This window comes from Manis javanica, chromosome 1 (assembly GCF_040802235.1).
Source record: "Manis javanica isolate MJ-LG chromosome 1, MJ_LKY, whole genome shotgun sequence".
NCBI lineage: Eukaryota > Metazoa > Chordata > Mammalia > Pholidota > Manidae > Manis > Manis javanica.
This window is the reverse complement of record NC_133156.1, coordinates 94,750,687-94,778,499: the sequence shown is the minus strand read 5'-3', so window position 1 is coordinate 94,778,499 and position 27,813 is coordinate 94,750,687. Positions and strand designations below refer to the sequence as shown.

Here is a 27,813-nt window from a genome sequence, read left to right as displayed (position 1 = left end):
AAAATGATAGGGACCAATAAATCAGAATGGACAATCTAGTATTTTTTTGGGGGGGCATAAAGCAGCTGAATGTCAGTCTTAGTTATAGAAATCTAAGACAAGTCACAGAGTTGAGGAAAACAGGACGTTCTGGGGACATTTTTTTTTTTTTTTTTTTTTTTTTGAGAGGGCATCTCTCATATTTATTGATCAAATGGTTGTTAACAACAATAAAATTCAGTATAGGGGGGTCAATGCTCAATGTACAATCATTAATCCATCTCAAGCCTAATTCTCGTCAGTCTCCAATCTTCTGAAGCATAACGAACAAGTTCTTACATGGTGAACGAATTCTTACAGAGTGAATAAATTCTTACATGGTGAACAGTACAAGGGCATTCATCACAGAAACTTTCGGTTTTGATCATGCAATATGACCTATAAACCATCAGGTCAAATATGAATATTCATTGATTTTTGTACTTGATTTATATGTTGATCCCACATTTCTCCTATTATTATTATTATTTTTATTTTTAATAAAATGCTGAAGTGGTAGGTAGATGCAAGATAAAGGTAGAAAACATAGTTTAGTGCTGTAAGAAGGCAAATGTAGATGATCAGATGATCAGGTGTGTGCCTATGGACTAAGTATTAATCCAGGCTAGACAAGGGCAGCAAGACATCCACGGATGCAGAAGATTTCTCTCAAAGCAGGGGGGGTGAGGTTCTGAGCCTCACCTCTGTTGATCCCCAAATTCTCACCTGATGGCCCCCCTGCGACTGTGCCTGTCTTAGGTTGTTCCTCCCTTGAGGAATCTTACCCGTCTCTGGCTAACCAGTCATCTTCCGGGGCCATACAGGGAAATGTAAAGTTGGTAAGTGAGAGAGAAGCCATATTGTTTGCAAAGGTTAGCTTTTTACTTCTTTGCAGATTTATGCCCTGTGGCTTCTATGCCCAGCACTTGTCTCGAGGTATCTTTACCACCTGGAGGAATTATGATACTCGGTAAATTCGATATGAGGCACGAATTCTATTTAAGGTTTGTAATTAGGAAGGAAGAAGAAAAGCTATAGATGTAGCATATGAAGGAAACTTGGGAGGATTGATTATTTCTTTGACATATCTTCTTGTATAGTACCTTAAGTATGTATAGGTTTTAAACTACTAACTAATTTGCACACACATATTAACATAATAGGAATACGGTGACATAAACAAAGCAAATCTATAATTACCAGCCATCTCCAGTGAAGCCAAGAAAACCATTTAGGCACCCTAGGCATTTGTGAAAATTTATCTATAATATGATGGATATTTTCCAACTGTACTTGAACCATCAGACAAATTAAAGCAGCCCATTTCTGGGATCTGTTCACATCCCATATGTTCTTTTAACCATAGATAGTCTATAGTCATGAGATTTTGGGGTGCTACAACTTGCACCCCTCCCAACTCCTGGTTGAGTTCCAACAGTACAGATCCAGTCAAATTCGTTGTCTCACTGTATGCACATGCCAGCCTAGACATCTCCCTCCTCCTTCTTATGGCAAGTCCAGGAGACGGTGGGCTGGATGCAGCCACAACCGCAGCATCGTCCGGATCCCTGGGGAGGCTTTTTGATGATCATCCCCCGGCACGAGTCCTCCAGAGAGTGCTGATGCCGGAAGCTCCTCCTCATATCGTATCTTATTTCATTTTCTGGGTATCCAAGCTAGGCCTTGGTCTTCTGCGTAGAAACAAACAGACCCTTTGCCCACACTTTGACATGCCCTCTATACCACTGTGCAGAACTCATTGGAGGTCAGCACACAGTAACTGCTTTTTTATTTATTTATTTATTTTTTTTATTTTTTTTTTAATTAAGAGAAAGGAATATTATCAGAAAAGAGTACCTCCATAGCTGATCATCTGACACCCTTTAAGTGATCAACATTAAGGATATTTAAAGCATGCGTTGATCTTTGATTTACCAATAGTTTTATCCTGTTAACGAGTAATCCCCTTTTCTTTCTTTTTTTTTTTTTTTTTAAATTTTTAATCTACCCTTACATGAAGAATACTATGTTTACTATGCTCTCCCCTATATCAGGTCCCCCCTAACAACCCCATTACGGTTACTGTCCATCAGCTTAGCAAAATGTGGTAGAGTCACTACTTGTCCTCTCTGTGTTGTGCAGCCCACCCTCCCCTTTCTCCCTCCCCCCCATGCATGCTAATCTTAATACCCCCCTTCTTCTTCTCCCCCCTTATCCCTCCCTGCCCACCCATCCTCCCCAGTTCCTTTCCCTTTGGTACCTGTTAGTCCATTTTTGGGTTCTGTAATTCTGCTGCTGTTTTGTTCCTTCAGTTTTTCCTTTGTTCCTATACTCCTCAGATGAGTGAAATCATTTGGTATTTCTCTTTCTCCGCTTGGCTTATTTCACTGAGCATAATACTCTCCAGCTCCATCCATGTTGCTGCAAATGGTTGGATTTTTCCACTTCTTATGGCTGAGTAGTATTCCATTGTGTATATGTACCACATCTTCTTTATCCATTCATCTACAGATGGACATTTAGGTTGCTTCCAATTCTTGGCTATTGTAAATAGTGCTGCAATAAACATAGGAGTGCATCTGTCTTTCTCAAACTTGATTGCTGCGTTCTTAGGGTAAATTCCTAGGAGTGGAATTCCTGGGTCAAATGGTAGGTCTGTTTTGAGCATTTTGATGCACCTCCATACTGCTTTCCACAATGGTTGAACTAATTTACATTCCCACCAGCAGTGTAGGAGGGTTCCCCTTTCTCCACAGCCTCGCCAACATTTGTTGTTGTTTGTCTTTTGGATGGCAGCTATCCTTACTGGTGTGAGGTGATACCTCATTGTAGTTTTAATTTGCATTTCTCTGATAATTAGCGATGTGGAGCATCTTTTCATGTGTCTCTTGGCCATCTGTATTTCTTTTTTGGAGAACTGTCTGTTCAGTTCCTCTGCCCATTTTTTAATTGGGTTATTTGTTTTTTGTTTGTTGAGGCGTGTGAGCTCTTTATATATTCTGGACGTCAAGCCTTTATCAGATCTGTCATTTTCAAATATATTCTCCCATACTGTAGGGTTCCTTTTTGTTCTATTGATGGTGTCTTTCGCTGTACAGAAGCTTTTCAGCTTAATGTAGTCCCACTTGCTCATTTTTGCTGTTGTTTTCCTTGCCCGGGGCGATATGTTCAAGAAGAGATCACTCATGTTTATGTCTAAGAGGTTTTTGCCTATGTTTTTTTCCAAGAGTTTAATGGTTTCGTGACTTACATTCAGGTCTTTGATCCATTTTGAGTTTACCTTTGTATATGGGGTTAGACAATGGTCCAGTTTCATTCTCCTACATGTAGCTGTCCAGTTTTGCCAGCACCATCTGTTGAAGAGACTGTCATTTTGCCATTGTATGTCCATGGCTCCTTTATCAAATATTAATTGACCATATATGTTTGGGTTAATTTCTGGGGTCTCTAATCTGTTCCACTGGTCTGTGGCTCTGTTCTTGTGCCAGTACCAAATTGTCTTGATTACTATGGCTTTGTAGTAGAGCTTGAAGTTGGGGAGTGAGATCCCCCCTACTTTATTCTTCTTTTTCAGGATTGCTTTGGCTATTCGGGGTCTTTGGTGTTTCCATATGAATTTTTGAATTATTTGTTCCAATTCATTGAAGAATGTTGCTGGTAATTTGAGAGGGATTGCATCAAATTTGTATATTGCTTTCGGCAGGATGGCCATTTTGACGATATTAATTCTTCCTAGCCATGAGCATGGGATGAGTTTCCATTTATTAGTGTCCCCTTTAATTTCTCTTAAGAGTGACTTGTAGTTTTCAGAGTATAAGTCTTTCACTTCCTTGGTTAGGTTTATTCCTAGGTATTTTATTCTTTTTGATGCAATGGTGAATGGAATTGTTTTCCTGATTTCTCTTTCTATTGATTCGTTGTTAGTGTATAGGAAAGCTACAGATTTCTGTGTGTTGATTTTGTATCCTGCAACTTTGCTGTATTCCGATATCAGTTCTAGTAGTTTTGGAGTGGAGTCTTTAGGGTTTTTTATGTACAGTATCATATCATCTGCAAATAGTGACAGTTTAACTTCTTCTTTACCAATCTGGATTCCTTGTATTTCTTTGTTTTGTCTGATTGCCGTGGCTAGGACCTCCAGTACTATGTTGAATAACAGTGGGGAGAGAGGGCATCCCTGTCTGGTTCCCGATCTCAGTGGAAATGCTTTCAGCTTCTCGCTGTTCAGTATAATGCTGGCTGTGGGTTTATCATATATGGCCTTTATTATGTTGAGGTACTTGCCCTCTATTCCCATTTTGCTGAGAGTTTTTATCATGAATGGATGTTGAATTTTGTCAAATGCTTTTTCAGCATCTATGGAGATGATCATGTGGTTTTTGTCTTTCTTTTTGTTGATGTGGTGGATGATGTTGATGGATTTTCGAATGTTGTACCATCCTTGCATCCCTGGGATGAACCCCACTTGGTCATGGTGTATGATCCTTTTGATATACTGTTGAATTCTGTTTGCTAATATTTTATTGAGTATTTTTGCATCTACATTCATCAGGGATATTGGTCTGTAATTTTCTTTTTTGGTGGGGTCTTTTCCTGGTTTTGGTATTAGGGTGATGTTGGCTTCATAGAATGAGTTTGGGAGTATTCCCTCTTCTTCTATTTTGTGGAACACTTTAAGGAGAATGGGTATTATGTCTTCTCTGTGTGTCTGATAAAATTCCGAGGTAAATCCGTCCGGCCCCGGGGTTTTGTTCTTGGGTAGTTTTTTGATTACTGTTTCAATTTCTTTGCTTGTAATTGGTTTGTTTAACTTTTGTGTTTCTTCCTTGGTCAGTCTTGGGAGGTTGTATTTTTCTAGGAAGTTGTCCATTTCTTCTAGGTTTTCCAGCTTGTTGGCATATAGGTTTTCATAGTAGTCTTTAATAATTCTTTGTATTTCTGTGGAGTCTGTCGTGATTTTTCCATTCTCATTTCTGATTATGTTGATTTGTGTTGACTCTCTTTTTCTCTTAATAAGTTGGGCTAGAGGCTTATCTATTTTGTTTATTTTCTCAAAGAACCAGCTCTTGGTTTCGTTGATTTTTGCTATTGTTTTATTCTTCTCAATTTTGTTTATTTCTTCTCTGATCTTTATTATGTCCCTCCTTCTGCTGACTTTAGGCCTCATTTGTTCTTCTTTTTCCAGTTTTAATAATTGTGATGTTAGACTATTCATTTGGGATTGTTCTTCCTTCTTCAAGTGTGCCTGGATTGCTATATACTTTCCTCTTAAGACTGCTTTCGCTGCATCCCACAGAAGTTGGGGCTTAGTGTTGTTGTTGTCATTTGTTTCTATATATTCCTTGATCTCTATTTTGATTTGTTCATTGATCCATTGATTATTTAGTAGCATGTTGTTAAGCCTCCATGTGTTTGTGAGCCTTTTTGTTTTCTTTGTAGAATTTATTTCTACTTTCATACCTTTGTGGTCTGAAAAATTGGTTGGTAGAATTTCAATATTGTGGAATTTACTGAGGCTCTTTTTGTGAGCTAGTATGTGGTCTATTCTGGAGAATGTTCCATGTGCACTTGAGAAGAATGTATATCCTGTTGCTTTTGGATGTAAAGTTCTATAGATGTCTATTAGGTCCATCTGTTCTAGTGTGTTGTTCAGTGCCTGTGTGTCTTTACTTATTTTCTGCCCGGTGGATCTATCCTTTGGGGTGAGTGGTGTGTTGAAGTCTCCTACAATGAATGCATTGCAGTCTATTTCCCTCTTTAGTTCTGTTAGTATTTGCTTCACATATGCTGGTGCTCCTGTATTGGGTGCATATATATTTAGAATGGTTATATCCTCTTGTTGGACTAAGCCCTTTATCATTATGTAGTGGCCTTCTTTATCTCTTGTTACTTTCTTTGTTTTGAAGTCTATTTTGTCTGATATTAGTACTGCAACCCCTGCTTTCTTCTCACTGTTGTTTGCCTGAAATATGTTTTTCCATCCCTTGACTTTTAGTCTATGCTTATCTTTGGGTTTAAAGTGAGTTTCTTGTAAGCAGCATATAGATGGGTCTTGCTTTTTTATCCATTCTATTACTCTATGTCTTTTGATTGGTGCATTAAGTCCATTTACATTTAGGGTGACTATTGAAAGATATGTACTTATTGCCATTGCAGGCTTTAGATTCGTGGTTACCAAAGGTTCAAGGTTAGCTTCTTTAGTATCTTACTGCCTAACTTAGCTCGCTTATTGAGCTGTTATATACACTGTCTGGAGAGTCTTTTCTTCTCTCCCTTCTTATTCCTCCTCCTCCATTCTTCATATGTTGTGTGTTTTGTTCTGTGCTCTTTTTAGGGGTGCTCCCATCTAGAGCAGTCCTTGTAGGATGCCCTGTAGAGGTGGTTTGTGGGAAGCAAATTCCCTCAGCTTTTGCTTGTCTGGGAATTGTTTAATCCCGCCATCATATTTAAATGATAGTCGTGCTGGATACAGTATCCTTGGTTCAAGGCCCTTCTGTTTCATTGCATTAAGTATATCATGCCATTCTCTTCTGGCCTGTAGGGTTTCTGTTGAGAAGTCTGATGTTAGCCTGATTGGTTTTCCTTTATAGGTGACCTTTTTCTCTCTAGCTGCCTTTAAAACTCTTTCCTTGTCCTTGATCCTTGCCATTTTAATTATTATGTGTCTTGGTGTTGTCCTCCTTGGATCCTTTCTGTTGGGGGTTCTGTATAATTCCATGGTCTGTTCGATTATTTCCTCCCCCAGTTTGGGGAAGTTTTCAGCAATTATTTCTTCAAAGACACTTTCTATCCCTTTTCCTCTTTCTTCCTCTTCTGGTATCCCTATAATACGAATGTTTTTCCTTTTGTATTGGTCACATATTTCTCTTAGTGTTGTTTCATTCCTGGAGATCCTTTTATCTCTCTCTCTGTCAGCTTCTATACGTTCCTGTTCTCTGGCTTCTATTCCTTCAATGGCCTCTTGCATCTTATCCATTCTGCTTATAAATCCTTCCAGGGATTGTTTCACTTCTGTGATCTCTTTCCTGACATCTGTGATCTCCTTCCGGACTTCATCCCACTGCTCTTGCATTTTTCTCTGCATCTCATCCCACTGCTCTTGCATTTTTCTCTGCATCTCATCCGATTGCTCTTGCATTTTTTTCTGCATCTCTGTCAGCATGTTCATGATTTTTATTTTGAATTCTTTTTCAGGAGGACTAGTTAGGTCTGTCTCCTTCTCAGGTGTTGTCTCTGTGATCTTTGTCTGCCTGTAGTTTTGCCTTTTCATGGTGATAGAGATAGTTTGCAGAGCTGGTACAAGTGACCGCTGGAAGAGCTTCCCTTCTTGTTGGTTTGTAGCCTTTTCCTGGGAGAATAGCGACCTCTAGTGGCTTGTGCTGGGCAGCTGTGCGCAGACAGGGCTTCTGCTTCCTGCCCAGTTGCTTTGGGGTTTATCTCCGCTGTTGCTGTGGGCTTGGCCTGGCTGGGGCTGTTCCTCCAAAATGGTGGAGCCCCGTTGGAGGGGGAGCAGCCAGGAGACTATTTATCTCCGTAAGGGGCCTCTGTGCTCCCTGCTGCCCAGGGGGTTAGAGTGCCCAGAGATCCCCAGATTCCCTGCTTCTGGTCTAAGTGACCTGTCCTGCCCCTTTAAGATTTCCAAAAAGCACTCTCCAAACCAAAACAACAAGAGCAACAATGAGAGAGGGAACAGAAAGAAAGAGAAAAAAAAAAAAGGAAAAAAAAAGGAAAAAACAAGCGATTTTTTTTGTTTTTTTTTTTTTTGTCCTCAGGTGCCGGTCCCAGGCACCCGCTCACTGGTCCTGCTGCCCTGTCTCCCTAGCACCAGGGTCCCTGTCCTTTCAAGGCTTCCAAAAAGCACCCACCCACCGGTCCCGCAGGGAAGGAACGCTCAATATTCTTTGTCCTCAGGCACTGGTCCCACGCACCCGCTCACCAGTCCCGCCGCCCTGCCTCCCTAGCACCGGGGTCCCTGTCCCTTCAAGGCTTCCAAAAAGCACTCGGCAAAAAGAGAGAAAAAAAAGGGGAAAAACGCGCGATTTCTTCCGTCCTCAGGTGCTGGTCTCAGGCACCCACCCACCGGTCCCACAGGGAAAAATGTGGGATATTCTTTGTCCTCAGGTGCCGGTCCCAGGCACCCGCTCACCAGTCCCGCCGCCCTGCCTCCCTAGCACCGGGGTCCCTGTCCCTTTTAGGCTTCCAAAAAGCACTCGCAGAAAAGAGAAAAAAAAAAGGGGAAAAACGCGCGATTTCCTCTGTCCTCAAGTGCCAGTCTCAGGCACCCGCCCACCGGTCCCGCAGGGAAAAACGGGGGATATTCTTTGTCCTCAGGCGCCGGTCCCAGCCACCCGCTCACCAGTCCCGCCACCGTGCCTCCCTAGCACTGGGGTCCCCGTCCCTTCAAGGCTTCCAAAAAGCGCTCGCCCAAAAGAGAAAACAAAAAAAGGGGAAAAACGCGCGACCTCCTCCGTCCTCAGGCACCGGTCTCAGGCACCCGCCCCCAGGTCTCGCAGGGAGAAACGCGGGATATTCTTTGTCCTCCGGCGCCGTTCCCAGGCACCTCCTCACCGGTCCCGCCACCCTGCCTCCCCAGCAACGGGGGCCCGTCCCTCTAAGGCTTCCAAAAAGCGCTCGCCAAAAAAAAAACCGCTCCGGTTTCTCTCCACCCGCCGGGAGCTGGGGGGAGGGGCGCTCGGGTCCCGCCGGGCTGGGGCTTGTATCTTACCCCCTTCGCAAGGCGCTGGTTCCTTGCAGGTGTGGATGTGGTCTGGATGTTGTCCTGTGTCCTGTGGTCTCTATTTTAGGAAGATTTTTCTTTATTATATTTTCATAGCTCTATGTGTTTTGGGGAGGAGATTTCCACTGCTCTACTCACGCCGCCATCTTGGATTGTCGCCTGGGGACATTTTTTGAACATACAGGATGATTCGATTGGGGATGTTCTGGCCACAGTCTGATTTTTAATGCCTTTATTCTGTTGCCATAAATGTTTCTCAGCATTTATATGAAATATTTCTTGAGTCCTTGTTTCTTCTTGTTTGAGCCTCAGTGAACACTGCAGTATTTCCATTTACCTCAAATAGCTAGAATTAGGAAACTATGTATTTATATGTTTTAAGATACATTAAAAATACAAAACTTTTCAAGTCAAAGAGATGTTAGGATATAATTTCTATTTGGAAATATTAAAGTATTGCTTTAGTAATGTGAAGTATATGTTTAAAGAGAACTCAAACAATCTAATCAATAAACTGCCATGTAGCAGAGGTTGCTGAATTTGTGCAATGAGAGAAATTAAACTAAAAATCTGGGTAGAGATAGCTAAGTTCACTATCTCGGTGTAGTACAGTTATATTGTTTCTTTTACTGCTCCTGTGTCTATTTGAACATCAAGGACAACAGAAGGAGTCTACATTCTGCGTATTTAAAATAATTTCTAGCACTATCTGGAAAGGATTTTATCTAATTGCCCTCAACCTACCTAAAAAAATTTCTTGCTTGATTGTAATGCCATTTGCCATCAAGTCTGAAGGTTATCAACCTATCTGAAGAGGAAATTCACATGATAAAAACTGCTTTGAAAATGACTCTGTCACATCAACTACTTTGGAAAAACAATTTATTTGGACATCAGTTTACACTTATGTAACTCAGTACAAAGAATCCCTATGTACTCCATCAAAATTCCCAAATGTTAATATTTTACCACATTTTATTTTATTCTCTGAGTGTGTGAGTGTATACAAATGCTTAAAATATGTATATAAATATCAGCCATTTCAGAGCAAATCAGGAGTATGGTGTCCCTTTACCCCTTAGTCTTTCGTGGAGGATTTTCCTGAAAGCATGGCACATACCATTATCCAAATAAGGAAATCATTGATACAGTACTATTACCTGTCTACAGGCCTTATTCAGTTTTAGCCAATTGTCCCAGTAATGCTCTTTGTAGTAAAAGAAAATTCAATTACATGTCCTGCAGTTAGTGGTCATGTCTCTCTAGTCTCCTTTAATCTGGCACAGGTCCTCAGTCTTTGTCTTTAATGGCATTGGTAATTTTGAAGAATACAGACCAGGTTTTTGCTTGTTTCTTACAGAATGCCCTTCCATTTCAGTTTGTTTGTTTCCTCTGATTAGATTCACGTTGTGTGTGATTGACAGGAATGTCACAGACGTGATGCTGTGCTCTTCTCAGTGCCTTGTATCAGGAGGCATATGACAATAATTTGCCCCATTACTGGTGAGGTTCTCTTTGATCTACCGAGTTTGTTTTCAGTAACATTTCCATTTGACTCTCACCCAGTAGTCTGAGCATTCCTGGACTGTAATTGCTGTAGTAAGTTATTATGATGGTTGCTGATTTAGGACCCTACATTTTCCCCTTCTGCTTTCCCCTTTCACTACCCTCTCTCTAAATGGTCTCTCTCTCTCTCTTTTTTTTTTAACTGTCTTTTCCCCAGAAATGATGCCCCTTGATGACTCAGATCACCAGTGCTTTAAGTCCCTTCCCTAGAGCAAGGCCTCTGATCAACCAGGATTCTTTTTTATATATGTGGGCTGGACTTATTCCTTCTGGTGATAATTTTAGGTCAGTCTTAGGCCCTCCACCAGCTCCCTGTTCTTTCTGCTATGCAGATTTTTGCAGACTGCCCTTATTCTCTGCAGAGGCTTATGGCAGGAGTATATCAGGTTACTTGTTGAGATTTGATGTTTATTATGTATAAGTAATTTGAAGTTTGGGGTATTTTCTGTCTCCTAGTCATTCCAAGTCCATGCATCTTACATAGCTCTATTCTTATTTTTGTTTGGTAGTCTCACATTTATTTGACCACCATGACCTTGGTTACAAAGATCCCTACAAGCTACTTTTTAAATAAAGCTGCCTACTCTTTACTTTTTCATCTTAAGTATTTCAAACATTCCCCTCATTTTGAGTCAGCAGTTCATAAAATATTAAAAGCATAGTTACTTTCTGGTTTTGTAATTAAGAACAACTTTATATACATATATATATATATATAAAAGAGACAAACTCGGTTGTCTTCCTTTTGTGAATTATAGGATAGCAGCCAAGTGAACAAAAACGTAACATGAAAGAATTCTCTGTTTACATAAAACAAGAACAAACATAACAAAAAAGATAATAAGATGGGAAGTTCTTATGTTGGGAAACCTTTATTCTTAGCCAAGTCAATCTTTTCTTCTTTTGCTCAGCAAATATTTTTCTTTCAACTGCCAGGTTGGTGATTTGGATGTCAACCATATTAATATAGAGGGAATCACTACAAACACCTGTCCTGAATCCATGGGTTCTACTCTGGGTTCTCAGAGCTGCAGGCACATCCTTCCTACTGAAACCAGCCCTGGCAAAGTAAGTGAGAACAAGGAAGTGACATCAAACCCTGAAGCCCCGCAGACCTTTGCCTCCAATTTGAATCTTCCTTTTGGTGTTCATGGATTTGAAAAGGAACAAAATCAGCTAAAGAAAAGAAGGTAAGGTAGTATATTCTAGAGAAAAAGTGTAAAATATCAAAGAACCTTGTAGCTGGATTTGGAAAATTTTATATTGCTCCTTTTTAGGTTCCTGTATTCCTTGACTTTGAAAGATACTTAAAACTGACCACCTGTAATAGAGGAAAACCACAATGAGATACTATTTTATACTTACTAAATAGGCAAAAGTTTTAAGTTTAACAATACTATATTTTGGTGGAAATACATATGATGGAAAGTCCTATATACAGTTGACAGTGAAAATTGTACAATAACTGGAAAATAAATTTGGCGTTATCTTGTTAAGTTGGACATGCACATATTTTGTGACCCAGCAGTTTTACTTCTGTGTACATGTACATGACTGTATGACTATAGCAGTAGAAAATAATCCAAATGGGAAATGGATAGATAAATAATGCTGTAGTTACACAGTGGAATACTGTACAGTAGTGAAAATGAATTAACAGCTACATTTACATGCATAACAACAAGCATCTCAGAATCATGAAGTTGAATGAGAAAAGGAAGCCACAAAATATTTCAGTTAGATTTCATTTTTATAAAATGCTAAATCAAACTATTTGCTACTTTAGGACATGTGTATCTGTGCTTAAGCTATAAAGCAAAAACAAATGAAGAAGAAAAAAAATCCCCAAATTCAAGGTAGTCTCTACATCCAATGATGAAAGCAGGGAATTGGGAATGGAAAGGAATATAAAAGGGCTTCAGTGGTATGGTCAGTGGTCAGGTTTCAAATTGGGTGAGCTCATGGGTGTTCATTTTACTTTTATGCTCTGAAACTTAGTTACTCTACACATATTTTCTTGTATATACAGTACTTTTTTTTGTATGTGATATGGTTGTATGTATTTAAGTGTCTGTATCTGTGTATTGAATCTATACATCCCTCTGTTGTCTATTTTCTTTAGGGAATAAGCCAATTTCTGCTGATTATATTTTGTCCTACTGTCCACTTGCCTTACAGAATTGCTTATTTTTTTTCCCCATGCCTTAGATCTCTGACTATATGTTCAGTTTTACACACAAAATCATGAATCATCATAACAGAATATGCACACATATGTGAATATGTATCTAAATTCATTTATGATTATTCATGTGGATGAGTAAATATTCAGAGATTTAAACAGCATAGAGCAAAAGGGAGGGGAAGCAGTGGTCACTCAGTGCCAATCACTGTGCTATACTTTGCACTGATAAGTAACTTGAGGTTAATAGGTATTGGGTAAGTCTGATTACCAAGGGCAATGTTTGATATATAAATAAAAGTCTCTTTTAGATCAACATTTTGTGAACTATGGTTTTCAAGATGCCGGGTGGTCATGCTCCAAATTTTATTGAGGGGATGTTTTGGGCTCTCCATATACCTGCTTGGGACAAGAGGTCAAGGCAGGCAAGATTCTATACAGTTTTGCAAAAATAGATTAAAACTGTCTGTGATGAACACATTCTTGTAGAATCTTTAAGTTCTTTACTGATCATAGTCTTGATTGGGGAAGTTTAAATGTCTCACTACTGCAGATAGAATTTTGCCTCTTTAAAATATAAGGAAAACTATTCAGTTTGGGGAAAGGTAATTAGAAGTTTTTGTAAAAATGTTATTGGGGAGGGGGAGGTAGGAAATGAAGAGAGGAAATGGTGACGTAAGAGAAAAACCTTCTAGCTGGTCGCACAAACCACCTTCATCTCCTGTGTATTCTGTCTCCACTGAAAAACATAGAGATGGGGTATTTAGTGGGGACTTGAGAATGGGGGGAATCTAGTAACGACAATGTTGCTCATCCCCTTAGGAGAGGACAAAGGACTTGTGATTGCCAGGAAGCCCCATTTTGGCCCCAGGATGTCTGTGGGACCCTCCTTTCAGTGGATGTCAAGCTAGGAGTGTGTAACATAATTAATAATGACCTCAAAGTGAAATGTACTTGATTCACTATTAAGTGGATAATAGGCTGAGAATCTGGGAGCTTGTAATGAAGGAGAAATTTTGGGACACACAGCAAAAACCAAAGTTAACACAGGGGCAAGGCTGACTTGGACCTAAGTCCTAAATTTTCTAAGATTAAAAACAATGTTTTGGTGAAAGTAATGTATGTAAAACTTGTAACCATATGTTATTTAAACTTAGTTGTTTTGGGAAGTACAGGAAGAAATTAAGCAATGCTACATTTATTTAAGAAAACTAGTCAAGAAAAAATTAGGTGATAGAAGGCAAGTGTTTGTTTCATCCTAAAACTTACATTCTTAAAACCCTTGTTTGTTTTACCACCATCCACAGTAAGAAATGTTAATGACACCTTGAGCTCTCAACCCACACATACAAAACTTAAACATTTTATGAAGTAACATGTGGAAGGTATTGTGATATTTTCTATTCTACTTTGTAAGAAAATTCTGCTCACTATCTGCTGAATTGATTTCATATCCCACTAATAGCATTTTGGAAAGTGGTATTGTAAACCATGAGAACCTAGAGGTGATCCTGAAGAATACTGTCTATGATACTAAATATCTTAAGTTAGTAGCTTAAGAAAAATAGCAGCCCAATTTGAATTAATAGAAAAAGAAATATTTGATAGTATAGTGTGCAAAATAAAAAAATACTCACTGATACTTCCAGGGTGTGTTCATAGTGATGGATAAATGTTATACATAGCTAGAAAGGCTTGTGTTAAAATAGGGTGTTATTGCAGGCAGCCAACTGAACTAGTTTTCACTTAGTACAGAGATCACAAATTTCAGGACAAATGCAGAGGCACAAGGCATGAGCAAGCCTTGAACCCCCACCCTCAAGATCTCTCTCTACCCTCAGATTATCACTGAATTAAGGAAAGTACATAGCACCTTAAAATATCTGTAATTACATTACTTTAACATTCAAAGCACCAACATTTACCAGAAAGGTTTTCTTAATGCTGAGATTTAGTTTCTGTGAGAAATAATTTTATGGACTCCAACTTTTGGGTATTGAATTCAAGTGTGAAGTCCACTGCCACTTTGTCCTCTCCTGTTCAGTGCCAAGATAAAAGCCCTCAGTGAGTTCTTAAAGGAGAAAACCTCATTGCAGACTTTCTTGGTGATGTCACTCATGACCTTTCCTTACTCCTGGGTTTACTGGTTCCCAGGAGGGTATGAAATAGATCAAGGATTAGAGACTCAAGTGTTTGGATTAGAGACATGTATAGTATGACCTGCGTACCAACTGTCATAATTTATTAAATTGATATTTAGTGGTCATTAAATAGCCTATGTTTTTAAGAAAAATAACCCAAATGGGTCAATTCAAAGTTTTATTTTCTGGTTCTTTATATTTCATAATCAAGATGATGTCATTGTGTTACTGTTAAAATTTTAATTCTAGAACAGTAACAAGCAAAGAAAAATACATTTACAAAAGCATTGTGCATTAACATGCCTGGGAAGCATTGCCCTCAAAGTTTGAGTGGTTTAAAATGTACATGTTATGTAATGAGTCAGGAATGTGGAAGAGCCACATCTTTCCTTTTAATTTTATGAGTATGAAAGTTCAATGAAGAAAGAAAAGCAGTAGTTAAGCAGAATCATTATGTGCTTCTGAGGTAGATTTCTCATGGGAATCATTTTTAGAGTCTCTCAAATTGGTCATCTACTATGACACTTAGGTACTTGACTCATGTCTGACTTGTGTCCTAACACCAGCTCTGGGGTGAGACCAGCGCTGCCTCTCCGGGCGTGTGCCTCTGCCATCCTGAGCTTTCCAGTCCAGGGACAACCAGGAGAAAGAATGCCACGCTGTATATTTACATGCAGATTTCCCCAGGGGCCCTTACACAATCCAGTGGCTCTGTGTCACCTACACTTTTTAATATTTGAAGAGTTTGGGGCTGTAATAATTACATCTGCAAAACAGAAATAGGATTGTACAAAATTGAAACAGCTCTTGTTGCTTCGAGTACTGGAGATGGCTTTTGCTAGGTAGAAATGTTCATTTGGGGAAACATAAAATCTTGTTTAAAACAAGATTTGGGGGAGAATTAAAACCACTTAACTATAAATTTTGGTAGAAATTAAATGAGTACCCTTTGCACCTCACACCAATGAGAATCTGGATTCAGAGAAAGAGAAACCAGCAGCTCGCTCTGTCTTTCTGCCTGCTTGCTAATTTACCTGTCTGTGTTTAAGTTCTAGCCTGGACGCCCTGGATGCCGACAGCGAAGGGGAAGGGCTTTCTCGGCAGTCACCCATTTGTTACACTCCAGTGTCTCAGAGTTCCTCAAGAGCTGGGATTCCCAGCGGGGATGAATTGGACTCTTTTGAGGCTACTACTGAAGCAGATTTTAGCATCTCCAGGACTGAGTCACTGTCTTTATCCAGTAACATGCAGTCAAAGGTATTCTTATTGGTATTAATTTTTGTTTGTGGTAAGCATGGAAAGTACGTTGTCTAAAACTGATCTGCTTCTATCAGAAAGGCAAATTGTTTTATTCACATATGAAGACTATTTTTTTTTTGCAGACTCATGAGCTGTCTGATCAAGTGTATCTTTTTAATCTCTCCCACTCTGTTTAATTTGTATGGTCCTTACTTACAATTGCTGACCTATGCTTCATTAATTTAATACCAGTGCATACGATCTTTCACATACTTGGAAAATGTTACCATTTTGTACAATGATTTCGGACCATTGCTTAAAGGGGGAAAACTCGGCAGTATTAAATGGGTTTAAGTGATCAGGCTTGTTTTGCTCACATAAATTTTTACTTGGCCCCGGTGATGAGGCGAATAATACTGAGGCAAAGGTGATATTTGTTCAGCATTCCTGGTTGCATGAACTGATTTGGAGCACCATAAACCTTGTCAGTTATGTTCACAGAAGACAGCTTTTCTCTCAATTGGCATTTTCACATTGGAGTTTCATTTTTTTGTGCTTGTTTTTTAAAAGACTGTAAATACTCCCAAACTTTCAAGAAAGCCCTTTTTGTGTTTAGACATATGTTTTCTACCTTTGTCATTTCTCTTTTCTGCTTGTTTTCTTTTTAAATTGTGTTTACTATTGTAAAACAATGTGTGCTATGTCCAAACTTCTCTTACTGTCAACATGTAGCTGTAATGATAATGCTTTATTTTTACAGTGTGCTCTACAATATACAAAACTGGCATTATGTATGTACAAAATACATAATTTTCTCATAACTCACCTAGGATGTGAGTAATGCTTTTGATCAGATGAAGTTCAAGAGGGATTAGATATCTTGTCCCCTTTGCCCAAGTTTGATGATGGGTTAAGTACTCAAATTCAGGTCTTCTGGCCACAGATCCTGAATCCTTTACACTCAGATCTACGGCCTGTAGAGCTGTCATATTCTTTTATTATTATTATTATTATTGAGGTATTATTGATACACAGTCTTATGCTCAGGTTCCACATGAGCAACATTGTGGTTACTACATTCTCTTCTATTATCCAGTCCCCACCACATACCCCATTACAGTCACTGTCCATCAGCGTAGTAAGAAGCTATAGAGTCACTACTTGTCTTCTCTGTGCTATAGTGCCTTCCCCGTGCCCCCCTATATTGTATGTACTAATCATAATACCCCTTAATCTCTTATCCTTCCTTCCCTCCCATTCTCCCCAGTCCCTTTCCCTTTGGTAACTGTTAGTCCATTCTTGGGTTCTGTGAGTCTGCTGCTGTTTTGTTCCTTCAGTTTTTGCTTTGTTCTTATACTCCACATATGAGTGAAATCATTTGGTACTTGTCTTTCTCTGCCTGCTGTATTTCACTAAGCCTAATACCCTCTAGCTCCATCCACGTTGTTGCAAATGGTAGGATTTGTTTTCTTCTTATGGCTGCATAATATTCCATTGTGTATATGTACCACGTCTTCTTTATCCACTCATCTACTGATGGACACTTAGGTTGCTTCCATTTCTTGGCTATTGTAAATAGTGCTGCAATAAACATAGGGGTGCATATGTCTTTTTGAAACTGGGCTCCTGCATTCTTAGGGTAAATTCCTAGGAGTGGAATTCCTGGATCAAATGGTATTTCTATTTTTAGTTTTTTGAGGAACCTCCATACTGCTTTCCACAATGGTTGAACTAATTTACATTCCCACCAGCAGTATAGGAGGGTTCCCCTTTCTCCACATCCTCACCAACATTTGTTGTTATTTGTCTTTTGGATGGTGGCCATCCTAACTGGTGTGAGGTGATATCTCACTGTGGTTTGAATTTGCATTTTTCTGGTGATTAGTGATGTGGAGCATCTTTTCATGTACCTGTTGACCATCTGAATTTCTTCTTTGGAGAACTGTTCAGTTCCTTTGCCCGTTCTCTAATTGGATTATTTGCTTTTTGTTTATTGAGGTGCCTGAGCTCTTTGTATGTTTTGGATGTCAACCCCTTATCAGGTATGCCATTTATGAATATATTCTCCCATACTGTAGGATGCCTTTTTGTTCTACTGATGGTGTCCTTTGCTGTACAGAAGCTTTTTAGTTTGATATAGTTCCACTTATTCATTTTTGCTTTTGTTTCCCTTGCCAGGGGAGATATGTTCGTGCAGAAGTTGCTCATGTTTATACTCAAGAGAGTTTTGCCTGTGTTTTCCTCTAAGAGTTTTATGGTTTCATGACTTACATTCAGGTCTTTGACTCATTTCGAGTTTACTTTTGTATATGGAGTTAGACAGTAATACAGTTTCATTCTCTTGCATGTAGCTGTCCCGTTTTGCCAACACCAGGTGTTGAAGAGGCTGTCATTTCCCCATTGTATGTACATGGCTCCTTTATTGTATATTAATTGACCATTTATGGTCAAGTTTATATCAGGGCTCTCTAGTCTGTTCCATTGGTCTATGAGTCTGTTCTTGTGCCAGTACCAAATTGTCTTGATTACTGTGGCTTTGTAGTAGAGCTTGAAGTTGGGGAGCATAATTCCTCTAGCTTTACTCTTCCTTCTCAGGATTGCTTTAGCTATTCAGGGTCTTTTGTGGTTCCATGTGAATTTTAGAACTATTTCTCTAGTTCGTTGAAGAATGCTGTTGGTATTTTGATAGGAATTGCATTGGATCTGTAGATTGCATTAGGCACGATGACCATTTTGACAATATTAATTCTTCCTATCCATGAGCATGGGGTGTGTTTCCATTTATTGATATCTTCTTTAATTTCCCTCATAAGTGTCTTGTAGTTTTCGGGGTATAGGTGTTTCACTTCCTTGGTTAGGTTTATTTCTAGGTATTTTATTCTTTCTGATGCAATTGTGAATGGAATTGTTTTCCTAATTTCTCTCTCTGTTAGTTAATTGTTAGTGTATAGGAATGCAACAGATTTCTGTGTGTTAACTTTATATCCTGCAACTTTGCTGAATTCAGATACTAGATCTGGTAGTTTTGGAGTGGATTCTTTAGGGTTTTTTTTATGTACAATATCATGTCATCTGCAAACAGTGACAGTTTGACTTCCTCCTTACCAATCTGGATGGTTTTTATTTCTCTGTGTTGTCTGATTGCTGTGGGTAGGACCTCCAGAACTATGTTGAATACAAGCAGGGAGAGTGGGCATCCTTGTCTTGTTCCCAATCTTAGAGGAAAATTTTCAGCTTCTCGCTGTTAAGTATAATGTTGGCTGTGGGTTTGTCATATATGGCCTTTATTATGTTGAGGTACTTGCCCTCTATACCCATTTTGTTGAGTTTTTATCATGAATGGATGTTGAATTTTGTTGAATGCTTTTTCGGCATCTATGGAGATGATCATGCAGTTTTTTTCCTTCTTTTAGTTGATGTGGTGGATGATGTTGATGGATTTTCAAATGTTGTACAATATTTGCAGCTCTGAGTTGAATCCCACTTGTTCATGGTGTATTAGCCTCTTGATACATTTTTGAATTTGGCTTGCTAGTATTTTGTTGAGTATTTTTGCATCTATGTTAATCAGGGATATTCTGTAATTTTCTATTTTTTGGTTTCTTTGGTTTTGGTATTAGAGTGATGCTGGCTTCATAGGATGAGTTTGGAGGTATTCCCTCCTCTTCTGTTTTTTGGAAAACTTTAAGGAGAATGGGTATTATGTCTTCTCTAAATGTCTGATAAAATTCGGCAGTGAATCCATCTGGTCCAGGAGTTTTGTTCTTGGGTAGTATTTTGATTACCAATTCAATTTCTTTGCTGGTAATTAGTCTGTTTAGATTTTCTGTTTCATCCTTGGCCACTCTTGGATGGTTGTATTTTTCTAGAAAGTTGTCCATTTCTTCTAGGTTATTCAGTTTGTTAGCATATAGTTTTTCATAGTATTCTCTAATAATTCTTTGTATTTCTGTGGTGTCCATAGTGATTTTTCCTTTCTCATTTCTCATTTTGTTTATGTGTGTAGATTCTCTTTTTTTGTTAATAAGTCTGGCTAGGGGTTTATCTATTTTGTTCATTTTGTCAAAGAACCAGCTCTTGTTTTCATTAATTTTTTCTATTGTTTTATTCTTCTCAATTTTATTAATTTATTCTCTGATCTTTGTTATGTCCCTCCTTCTGCTGACTTTGGGCCTCATTTGTTCTTCTTTTTCCAGTTTCAATAATTGTGAGTTTAGACTATTCATTCAGTATTATTCTTCTTTCTTTAAATAGGCCTGGATTGCTGTATATTTTCCTCTTAGAACTGCCTTCATTGCAACCCACAGAAGTTGGGGCTTTGTGCTGTTCTTTTTATGTGTCTCCATGTATTGCTTGATCTCTGTTTTAATTTGGTCATTGATCCATTGATTATTTAGGAGCATGTTGTTAAGCCTCCATGTATTTGTGAGCCTTTTTGTTTTCTTTGTACTAGTTATTTCTATTTTTACACCTTTGTGATCTGAGAAGTTGGTTAGTACAATTTCAGTCTTTTTTAATTTGCTGAGGCTCTTTTTGTGGCCTAGTATATGATCTATTCTGGCAAATGTTCCATGTGTACTTGAGAAGAATGTGTAACCTGTTGCTTTTGGGTGGTGTGTTCTATAGATGTCTGTTTGGTCCATCTGTTATAATGTGTTCAGTGCCTCTGGGTCTGTATTTATTTTCTGTCTGGTTGATCTGTCCTTTGGAGTGAGTGGTGTGTTGAAGTCTCCTAAAATGAATGCACTGCATTCTATTTTCTCCTGTAATTCTGTTAGTGTGTGTTATATGTATTTGGGTGCCCCTTTGTTGGGTGCATATATATTTATAATGGTTATATCCTCTTGTTGGATTGACCCCTTTATCATTATGTAATATCCTTCTTTATCTCTTGTTACCTTCTTTGTTCTGAAGTCTATTTTATCTGATACAAGTATTGCAGCTCCTGCCTTTTTTCTCCCTATTGTTTGCATGAAATATCTTTTCCATCCCTTCACTTTTAGTCTGTGTGTGTCCTTGGGTTTAAGTGAGTTTCTTGTATGCAGCATATAGAAAGGTCTTGTTTTTTTTTCCATTCTGTAACTCTGTGTCTTTTGATTCATACATTCAGTCCATTTACATTTAGGGTGATTATTGATAGATATGTATTTACTGCCATTGAAGGCTTTCAATTTGTGGTTATCAGAGTTTTAAGGGCAGCTTCTTTACTATCTAACAGTCTAACTTAACTCACTTATTACACTATTTCAAACATAATCCAAAGGTTATTTTTTTCCCTTCTTTTTCTTACTCCTCTATTCTTTATTGTTAGGTGTCCTATTCTGTACTCTTTTTGTATTCCTTGACTGACTTTGTGGGTAGCTGATTAAATTTTGCATTTGGTTAGTAATTAATTGTTCTACTTCCTTTACTGTAGTTTTATTTTCTCTGGGGACAGCTATTTAGCCTTAGGAGGGCTTCCACCTAGAGCAGTGCCTTTAAAATACACTATAGAGATGGTTTGTGGGAGGTAAGTTGCTTCAACTTCTGCTTATCTGGAATATGTTTAATCCCTGCTTCAAATTTAAATGGTAATCTTACCAGATAGAGTATTCTTGGTTGGAGGCCCTTCTGTTTCATTGAATTAAATATATCATGCTATTCCCTCTGGCCTGTAAGGTTTCTGCTGAGAAGTCTAATGATAGCCTGATGGGCTTTCCTTTGTATGTGATCTTTTTTCTCTCTCTGAATGCTTTTAATGCTCTATCCTTGTCCTTGATTTTTGCCATTTTAATTATTATTTGTCTTGGTGGTATCCTCCTTGGGTCCCTTGTGCTGGGAGGTCTGTGCACATCCATGCCCTGAGAGACTATCTCCTTCCCCAGATTGGGGAAGTTTTCAGCAGTTAGTTCTTTAAAGGCACTTTCTATCCCTTTTCTCGCTCTTCTTCCTCTGGTACCCCTATAATGTGAAAATTGTTCCTTTTGGATTGGTCACACAGTTCTCTTAATATTCTTTCATTCCTAGAGATCCTTTTTTCTCTTTCTGCCTCAGCTTCTTTCTCTTCCTGTTCTCTAATTTCTATTCCATTTACAATCTCCTCTACCTCATCTAATCTGCTTTTAAATGCTTCCATTGTAGTTTTCTTTTCAGCTGCTATATTTTTAAGGTGTCTATTATCCCTCCTAAATTTGTCCCTTAGCTCTTGAATATTTTTCTGTAACTCCATTAGCATGCTTATGACTTTTATTTTGAATTCTTTTTCAGGAAGATTGGTGATTTCAGTTTCACCGAGCCCTCTTTCTGGTGTTTGAAAGGTTTTGGATTGAACAAGTGTTTTCTGCCTTTTTATAATCCTGTTGGATAGTGAGAAATATTAGGTTTGTGTATGCAGTGTCCTCTAGTTCCCAGAAGCTCTTCTTTTTGGAGGTGCCCAGTATTTGGAGCATCACAGGTGACTGGTGCTGGTGCCTACCCTAAAGATTGAGCTCTTTCCTGCTTCCCGGGTGCAGTGCCTGCCTCTTCTGTCAGGGCCAGTTAGCTGCGTGTGCAAGGAGCACCCTCTGTGTCATGCTGCTGTAGTTGCTGTACCTGGCATGATGATGGGGTTGCAGGTTTGTGCGCAGTTATCAGAGGGGTGGAAGGAGTGGCAGGCTGCTTATCACAGTGGGGGGCCTCCGGGCTGCTTTGCCAGCCAAGGGGATGGAGCACCGGAAGCCCTGGAAGTCCCCAACCTGCTGGGCTGAGTGTCCTGGGTTGATTTTGTCCACCTGTTGCTTTTCCTGAATCCTTGCCCCTTGAGCAGCCCTCTCATTGTTGTGACATCTTTCAAAGCATCCACCTTTCTTTTGTCCCACAGCAGCTAGTTGTGGGAACATGCTGGCCACACACGGCTGGAGTCTCAGTCTCTGACCTTGGATTTCTTGTATTTCACCCTTCTAATCTCCAGAGCACCATGCAATGTGGCTTTATGCTCCTGGAGTAGATTTCTAGGGCTAGGTATTTAGCAGTCCTGGGCTTCTACTCCCTTTCTGCTCTGATTGTCTTCTTCCTGCCAGTGAGCTGGGGTGGGGAGAGTGCTTGGGTCCCACCAGGTTGTGGCTTTATTATTTTACCCTTTTCCGGGAGATGTTCTCTTTTCCCAGATGCAGACTGGCTGGTACAATCTTATTTCTGGTCACTCTTTTAGGAATAGCTGTATTTGCTGTATTTTCATATTATATGTGGTTTTGGGAGGAGATTTTTGCCTCACTTCTCACACAACCATCTTTTTTCCCCTCCTCATCTTTTGAACAGCAAAGTCATGTGCTATTTCTGGATAATTAGAAATGGGTATGATTGTTATATAGATACCTGTTAGTTTTGCATTTTTGAATGGAATTGTGTAAAACCCATCATTACTTGGAATGAAAAGTAATTCAGTCTTTGTGAAATAATTCCATGTTGTTAACTTTTATATAGAATCTGTCCTATAAAATGTATCCTGCCTTGCCTCTGTAATTACTCTGTAAACTTTTGGCCAACGTTCTGAATAATTTTCAAAGCCCCATTGTTAGGAAAAAGAATTACCATATGCAACTTCAGTGCAGAGGATGGCGTTTGGCTAAGGCCCTTGTGGCCAGCTCACTCGTAGGTGTAGAGGACAGCTCATGCTGGCCTTCTTGACACTGAGGCCTAGTGGGTCCTCTCTAATAAGATGGTCAGGGAGGCAGAGCCCATAGCCCTTTGAAGCAGAGTCAGTTTTCTGTTTCCAACTTTCCTCCAGGGCTTTAACTAAACCAGTGAACTTAGGGAAACCATGTGTTTTCACTTAGGTAGGACAGAAGAGACCAGTGTTTATGGAGCATAGTTGTTGATGGCTTAATTTTAGTAACAAATTTTATATTACTTCAAGTGGTATCATAAAAATGGTTTAGATCCATCCTAAGGCCTATTGGATAGGAGTTGGGTACCATAAATGGCTTTAAAGGGGTTTTATTGCATATTCACTTACATTTTCTAAAACATATAGGAAGACCATCTTTTAATCATCTTGGATTTTCACATATAAGCTAATATAATAATAGAAATGGTATGTAATTGGGAGAACAGGATCAAAAATGGCAGGTTACTTAAAAGGAATAAAATGAAAGTTAAAAAAAATCAGTGATATTCAAACATCATCCTAGGAAGTGCTGGATTGAACATCTTTTGAAAGATGAGCAAAGTCTAGGGGGATTTGTAAATAGACCTGATGCATTTTTCCCTAGAGTTTGCAGCTAACACTATTAACTTAAAAGCTGTTTGAGAGTTTTAGAAACTCTTATAATTGTGAGTGGCTATTTCTCTACCTTTTAATAATCATTAAATATAGATAGCAATTAATATAGAATTTTGCTTGAACACTACAGTGTAAAGTAAACATAACTCAGGTGGAAAATAAGTCAAACTCATTGAACACACAGAGAAAAAGTCATTTGACTTAGTTTTTCACTTTTAACCAACTTGATTGCAATATCATAACTGCATCTTAAAGTATACATAAAGTATACAGGTACTGTCTCCCAAAGCTCAAGTTTACTATAGCATTAACAAGGCAAAAATTTTAAGAGCTGTAAAGTGCAAACAAACAAAAAATAGTACATCAGAAGTTTTCAGGTTGAATCTTTTAGAAAGAGACAGATTTAATAACATTCCTGGTGAACACATACTTTCAAGTCCTCTGTGGAATTTTTAAAAAACTATTAACGGTCTCTTTCAGGAATCATTGCTTTCTGGAGTCCGCTCACGTTCTTATTCCTGCTCATCACCCAAAATTTCTTTAGGAAAAACTCGGTTGGTGCGTGATTTTACAGTGTGCAGTTCAAGTGAAGGTAAGCATTATTTACCACTTGGCTTTGAAAGCATTCTATTCCACAGCACATTTTTAGTTAGTAAAAGTACATAAATATGCAAGAGTAGCAGGCAAGAATTTTTTGTTCCATTTTCACAATTGATTCTTATAAGCTTAGCAAAATCCTTTTCTTATTGATAGCAGTCAAGTTACAGATTTGATTTAGATGAAATTACAAATATGTTCACACCTCTTATTGCTTTATTCTTTGAATAAAATGTTTTCAAGGATAGTGTAAATTAGAATTTATTCTGGTTCATTACAGTGAGAGCTCTATAGAGGATTTTATTTAAGTAAATTTAAAAAATTACTTTTGTCCTAAAAATAAATTGCTGAAATAATCTAACTCCTCAGAGGTAAAGCACTACAAAATAGATTTTCTTTCTTTCTTTATTTAGCAAGGGATTTAGAGAGTTGAAATAACAACATATTTGAAATATGAGTAAATATATCTCAACATTCTTAGTGGCAATATAAGTAATCAGAAATATAACTTTTACACAGTAACATTTTAACTGAAATATAGTATACATGCAGAAGTGGGCACAAGTTGTCAGCATACAACTGGATCTGGATGAATTTTCAAAAGTGAATTCAAACCAATAAATAGCTGCCCTTGTAGCCCCTCTCAGCCACCACCCCCATTTTCAACTTTATTTTGAAATGTAATTATTTCATACTTTCTGTACATATTATTTAAAAATTATGTCATACTTTCTGTACATATTATTTAACAATTACATTTAAAGGCATACTTGAAATATTCATGCCGATTTGTAATATATAGCATTATAATAAAGTTTTTGTCAACGTATTAGGTAATGCTGTTTTTTCTATTATCTGTAAGCATCTTAAAAGACTCAAAAAGCAAGAGATGTGCTTAAGCCTCCCCAGTTTCCCATTATAAAATATGGAAAATAGGGTTTTTTCTTTCCCTCCTTTCTCTTCTTTTTTCCTTATTCTTTATTCCTTTGCTTTATTATTTTTCATCTTTATGCCATGTGGAACAATGTCAAAAGCATAATCATTATACTTAAAACATGTTTGGGAGATATTTAATAAATATTTGTTACATAGGTATATAAGAAAAGGTGCATAAAGTATAAAACAAGTGCTACTAGGGTTTTTTCCTTTCTTGGAAGTCTTATGGGAAGAGGAGAAAGCAAGATGGATAATAAATGTCAGCTGTAATTACTGAAATGGGGAGATGGAGAAAAGGACTAAGAGAAAGAAAGGGTACAGCTACCCTCCAGATCTCCCTAACCTTAGTTCAGGCTGGAGTTCTTTGTAATGCCAGCTTGCCACTTTTTCATGGATAGGCCTGGGTGGCCAACTAACTTTATACTGTAACTATTTGGAAAACACTGTTGAGTCTCCTGTGCAGCCTTGCCCTTATTTCTCTAGTGTCTCTGATTTTTAAAGTCAGGTAGTTCTGAAGTTTGAAACTGTTGACCAGATGACTGAGAGAAAATTTATTTTTATAAGGAAAAAGAGCCCTAATTTAAGACTTCTTTAATGAATAACAAAGGCTTGCTTACAATCCTTTCATCTTTGCATTAGGCTTAGAATAAAAAGCTGATATTAATTCCTTTTTTTAAAATTATTACCATTATCATTCTAGTAAATACCTGGGGATAGTGAATATTGCCCAATATAAAATTTCAGTGTATTTTGGCCTTTTACTCCTAGTGTTTCATATATAATACCCTTTTAAATGCAATTTCATTTTCTAAATACTGATTTACCAACAATTTTTGTGGAACTCATTAGTGTAAAGATGTTCTGAACCCTTACAGGTCTTATCATGCATAGAAGTTTTATCTTTAGATGGTATATTTTAAAGAGGGCTATTTCAATGAAGTTTGATACTCTCCAGTTAGACAATTTAGGCTGAGGCTACACACTGTGTACAGTGAGTCTAGTAGATGTTCTATGGCTGCAAGCTTTTGGACTGATACCATTTAGGTCAGCCAAAATCAGGGTTTGTGAAGAGTAAATTAACTCTCATGGAAGAAGGAATAATGTTGACTGTGTGTGGAGAGCACAGGTGTGAAAGGTTGACTAGTTCAAAGATGTATTCCACTGTTTCATTGTTTAGTTTGCTTAGATTAATCAGAGGTCTGATTAATTAACATTTGCGTTACCATAAATCCTCTTTGGATGAGTTTTGAATAATCTAACAATTTTCCTCCATTTGAATAAAGAAAAAGTCCCCTTTTGCTCCAGTGGGAAGCTTCTGTATAACAGCTATAATAGAGCTCATAAAGATAGAATTGTCTTTCAGCCTCTTTATTCTTACTTGTAATATTTTCTCTTCCTTGTCACTTCCAAAGGGCTACTGTCATTTCTCGTGCATTTTTTGAGTCAAGCGTACAATGGTGGCAACTTTATAATTTAATGCTTGTATACATAAAACAAATCCAAACCTGTAATTTGCTTTGGTACATTGTGTGTTTAGGTGGAAGGGAACATTGTCATTATTGAAATAATTATAACTCCACCAAGATGGACAAAAGTGTTCCACATTTAAGAATTTGAGGAGTTAAGTGAATGTACTTTCGAAAATTGTGCACTGATGGATGGGATCCTATTAGGCTTTGTCCAGTGCCTGAGTCTTGTTACATAATTAGCTTGATTATTTTGGACATATGGCTGATTCTCTTCCACCTTGGCCCATTTACAATAAGGATAATGATTTCTGCCCACTACTTAATTTGAGGAACATTTAATAGTGGCAATAAAATAAAGCCTTCAAATTCTTCAAAGTACATTTCCTGCTACCTAAAAGGTAGTATTAGGTTCAGCATTGATGTTTAACATTTAAGGGAACGTGCATCTATCAGTTTTCCTCCTTACTTAGCTGGCTCACCTCCTTCTGCACACTAGTTTTGCCTCCTCACGCTTCTGGATTGTAATGGTAAAGGATTTGTCCCTGCTCTGTAGATGGTGTGCTCCGCAGTGGCTGCCCCCTCCTTCAGTCTCTCTCACTGTCTAAATCAGTGTCTCTGCTCCATCCCTGTAGTAAGTACTCCAGCTCTGGAAGCAAGGTGGTGCTAAGCTGCTTGCATGAGCTTGCCCC

The 27,813-nt window shown here is 38.3% G+C and overlaps 1 protein-coding gene across 8 annotated transcripts in view; it reads left to right on the top strand.

The window, feature by feature from the left end:
- Positions 1-27,813, top strand: part of ARHGEF28 (Rho guanine nucleotide exchange factor 28) — a 327,107-nt gene that overhangs the window by 205,779 nt on the left and 93,515 nt on the right. For all 8 annotated transcript variants that reach the window (XR_012130564.1, XR_012130563.1, XM_073235080.1 and 5 more), the window contains 3 exons: positions 11,258-11,511; positions 15,694-15,901; positions 24,603-24,714. Coding sequence is in view for 6 of the 8 variants with exons in the window: in XM_073235080.1 (XP_073091181.1) it covers positions 11,258-11,511; positions 15,694-15,901; positions 24,603-24,714 (574 nt within the window). In the remaining 2 variants the exon portion in view is untranslated. The remainder of the gene's footprint in view (positions 1-11,257; positions 11,512-15,693; positions 15,902-24,602; positions 24,715-27,813) is intronic.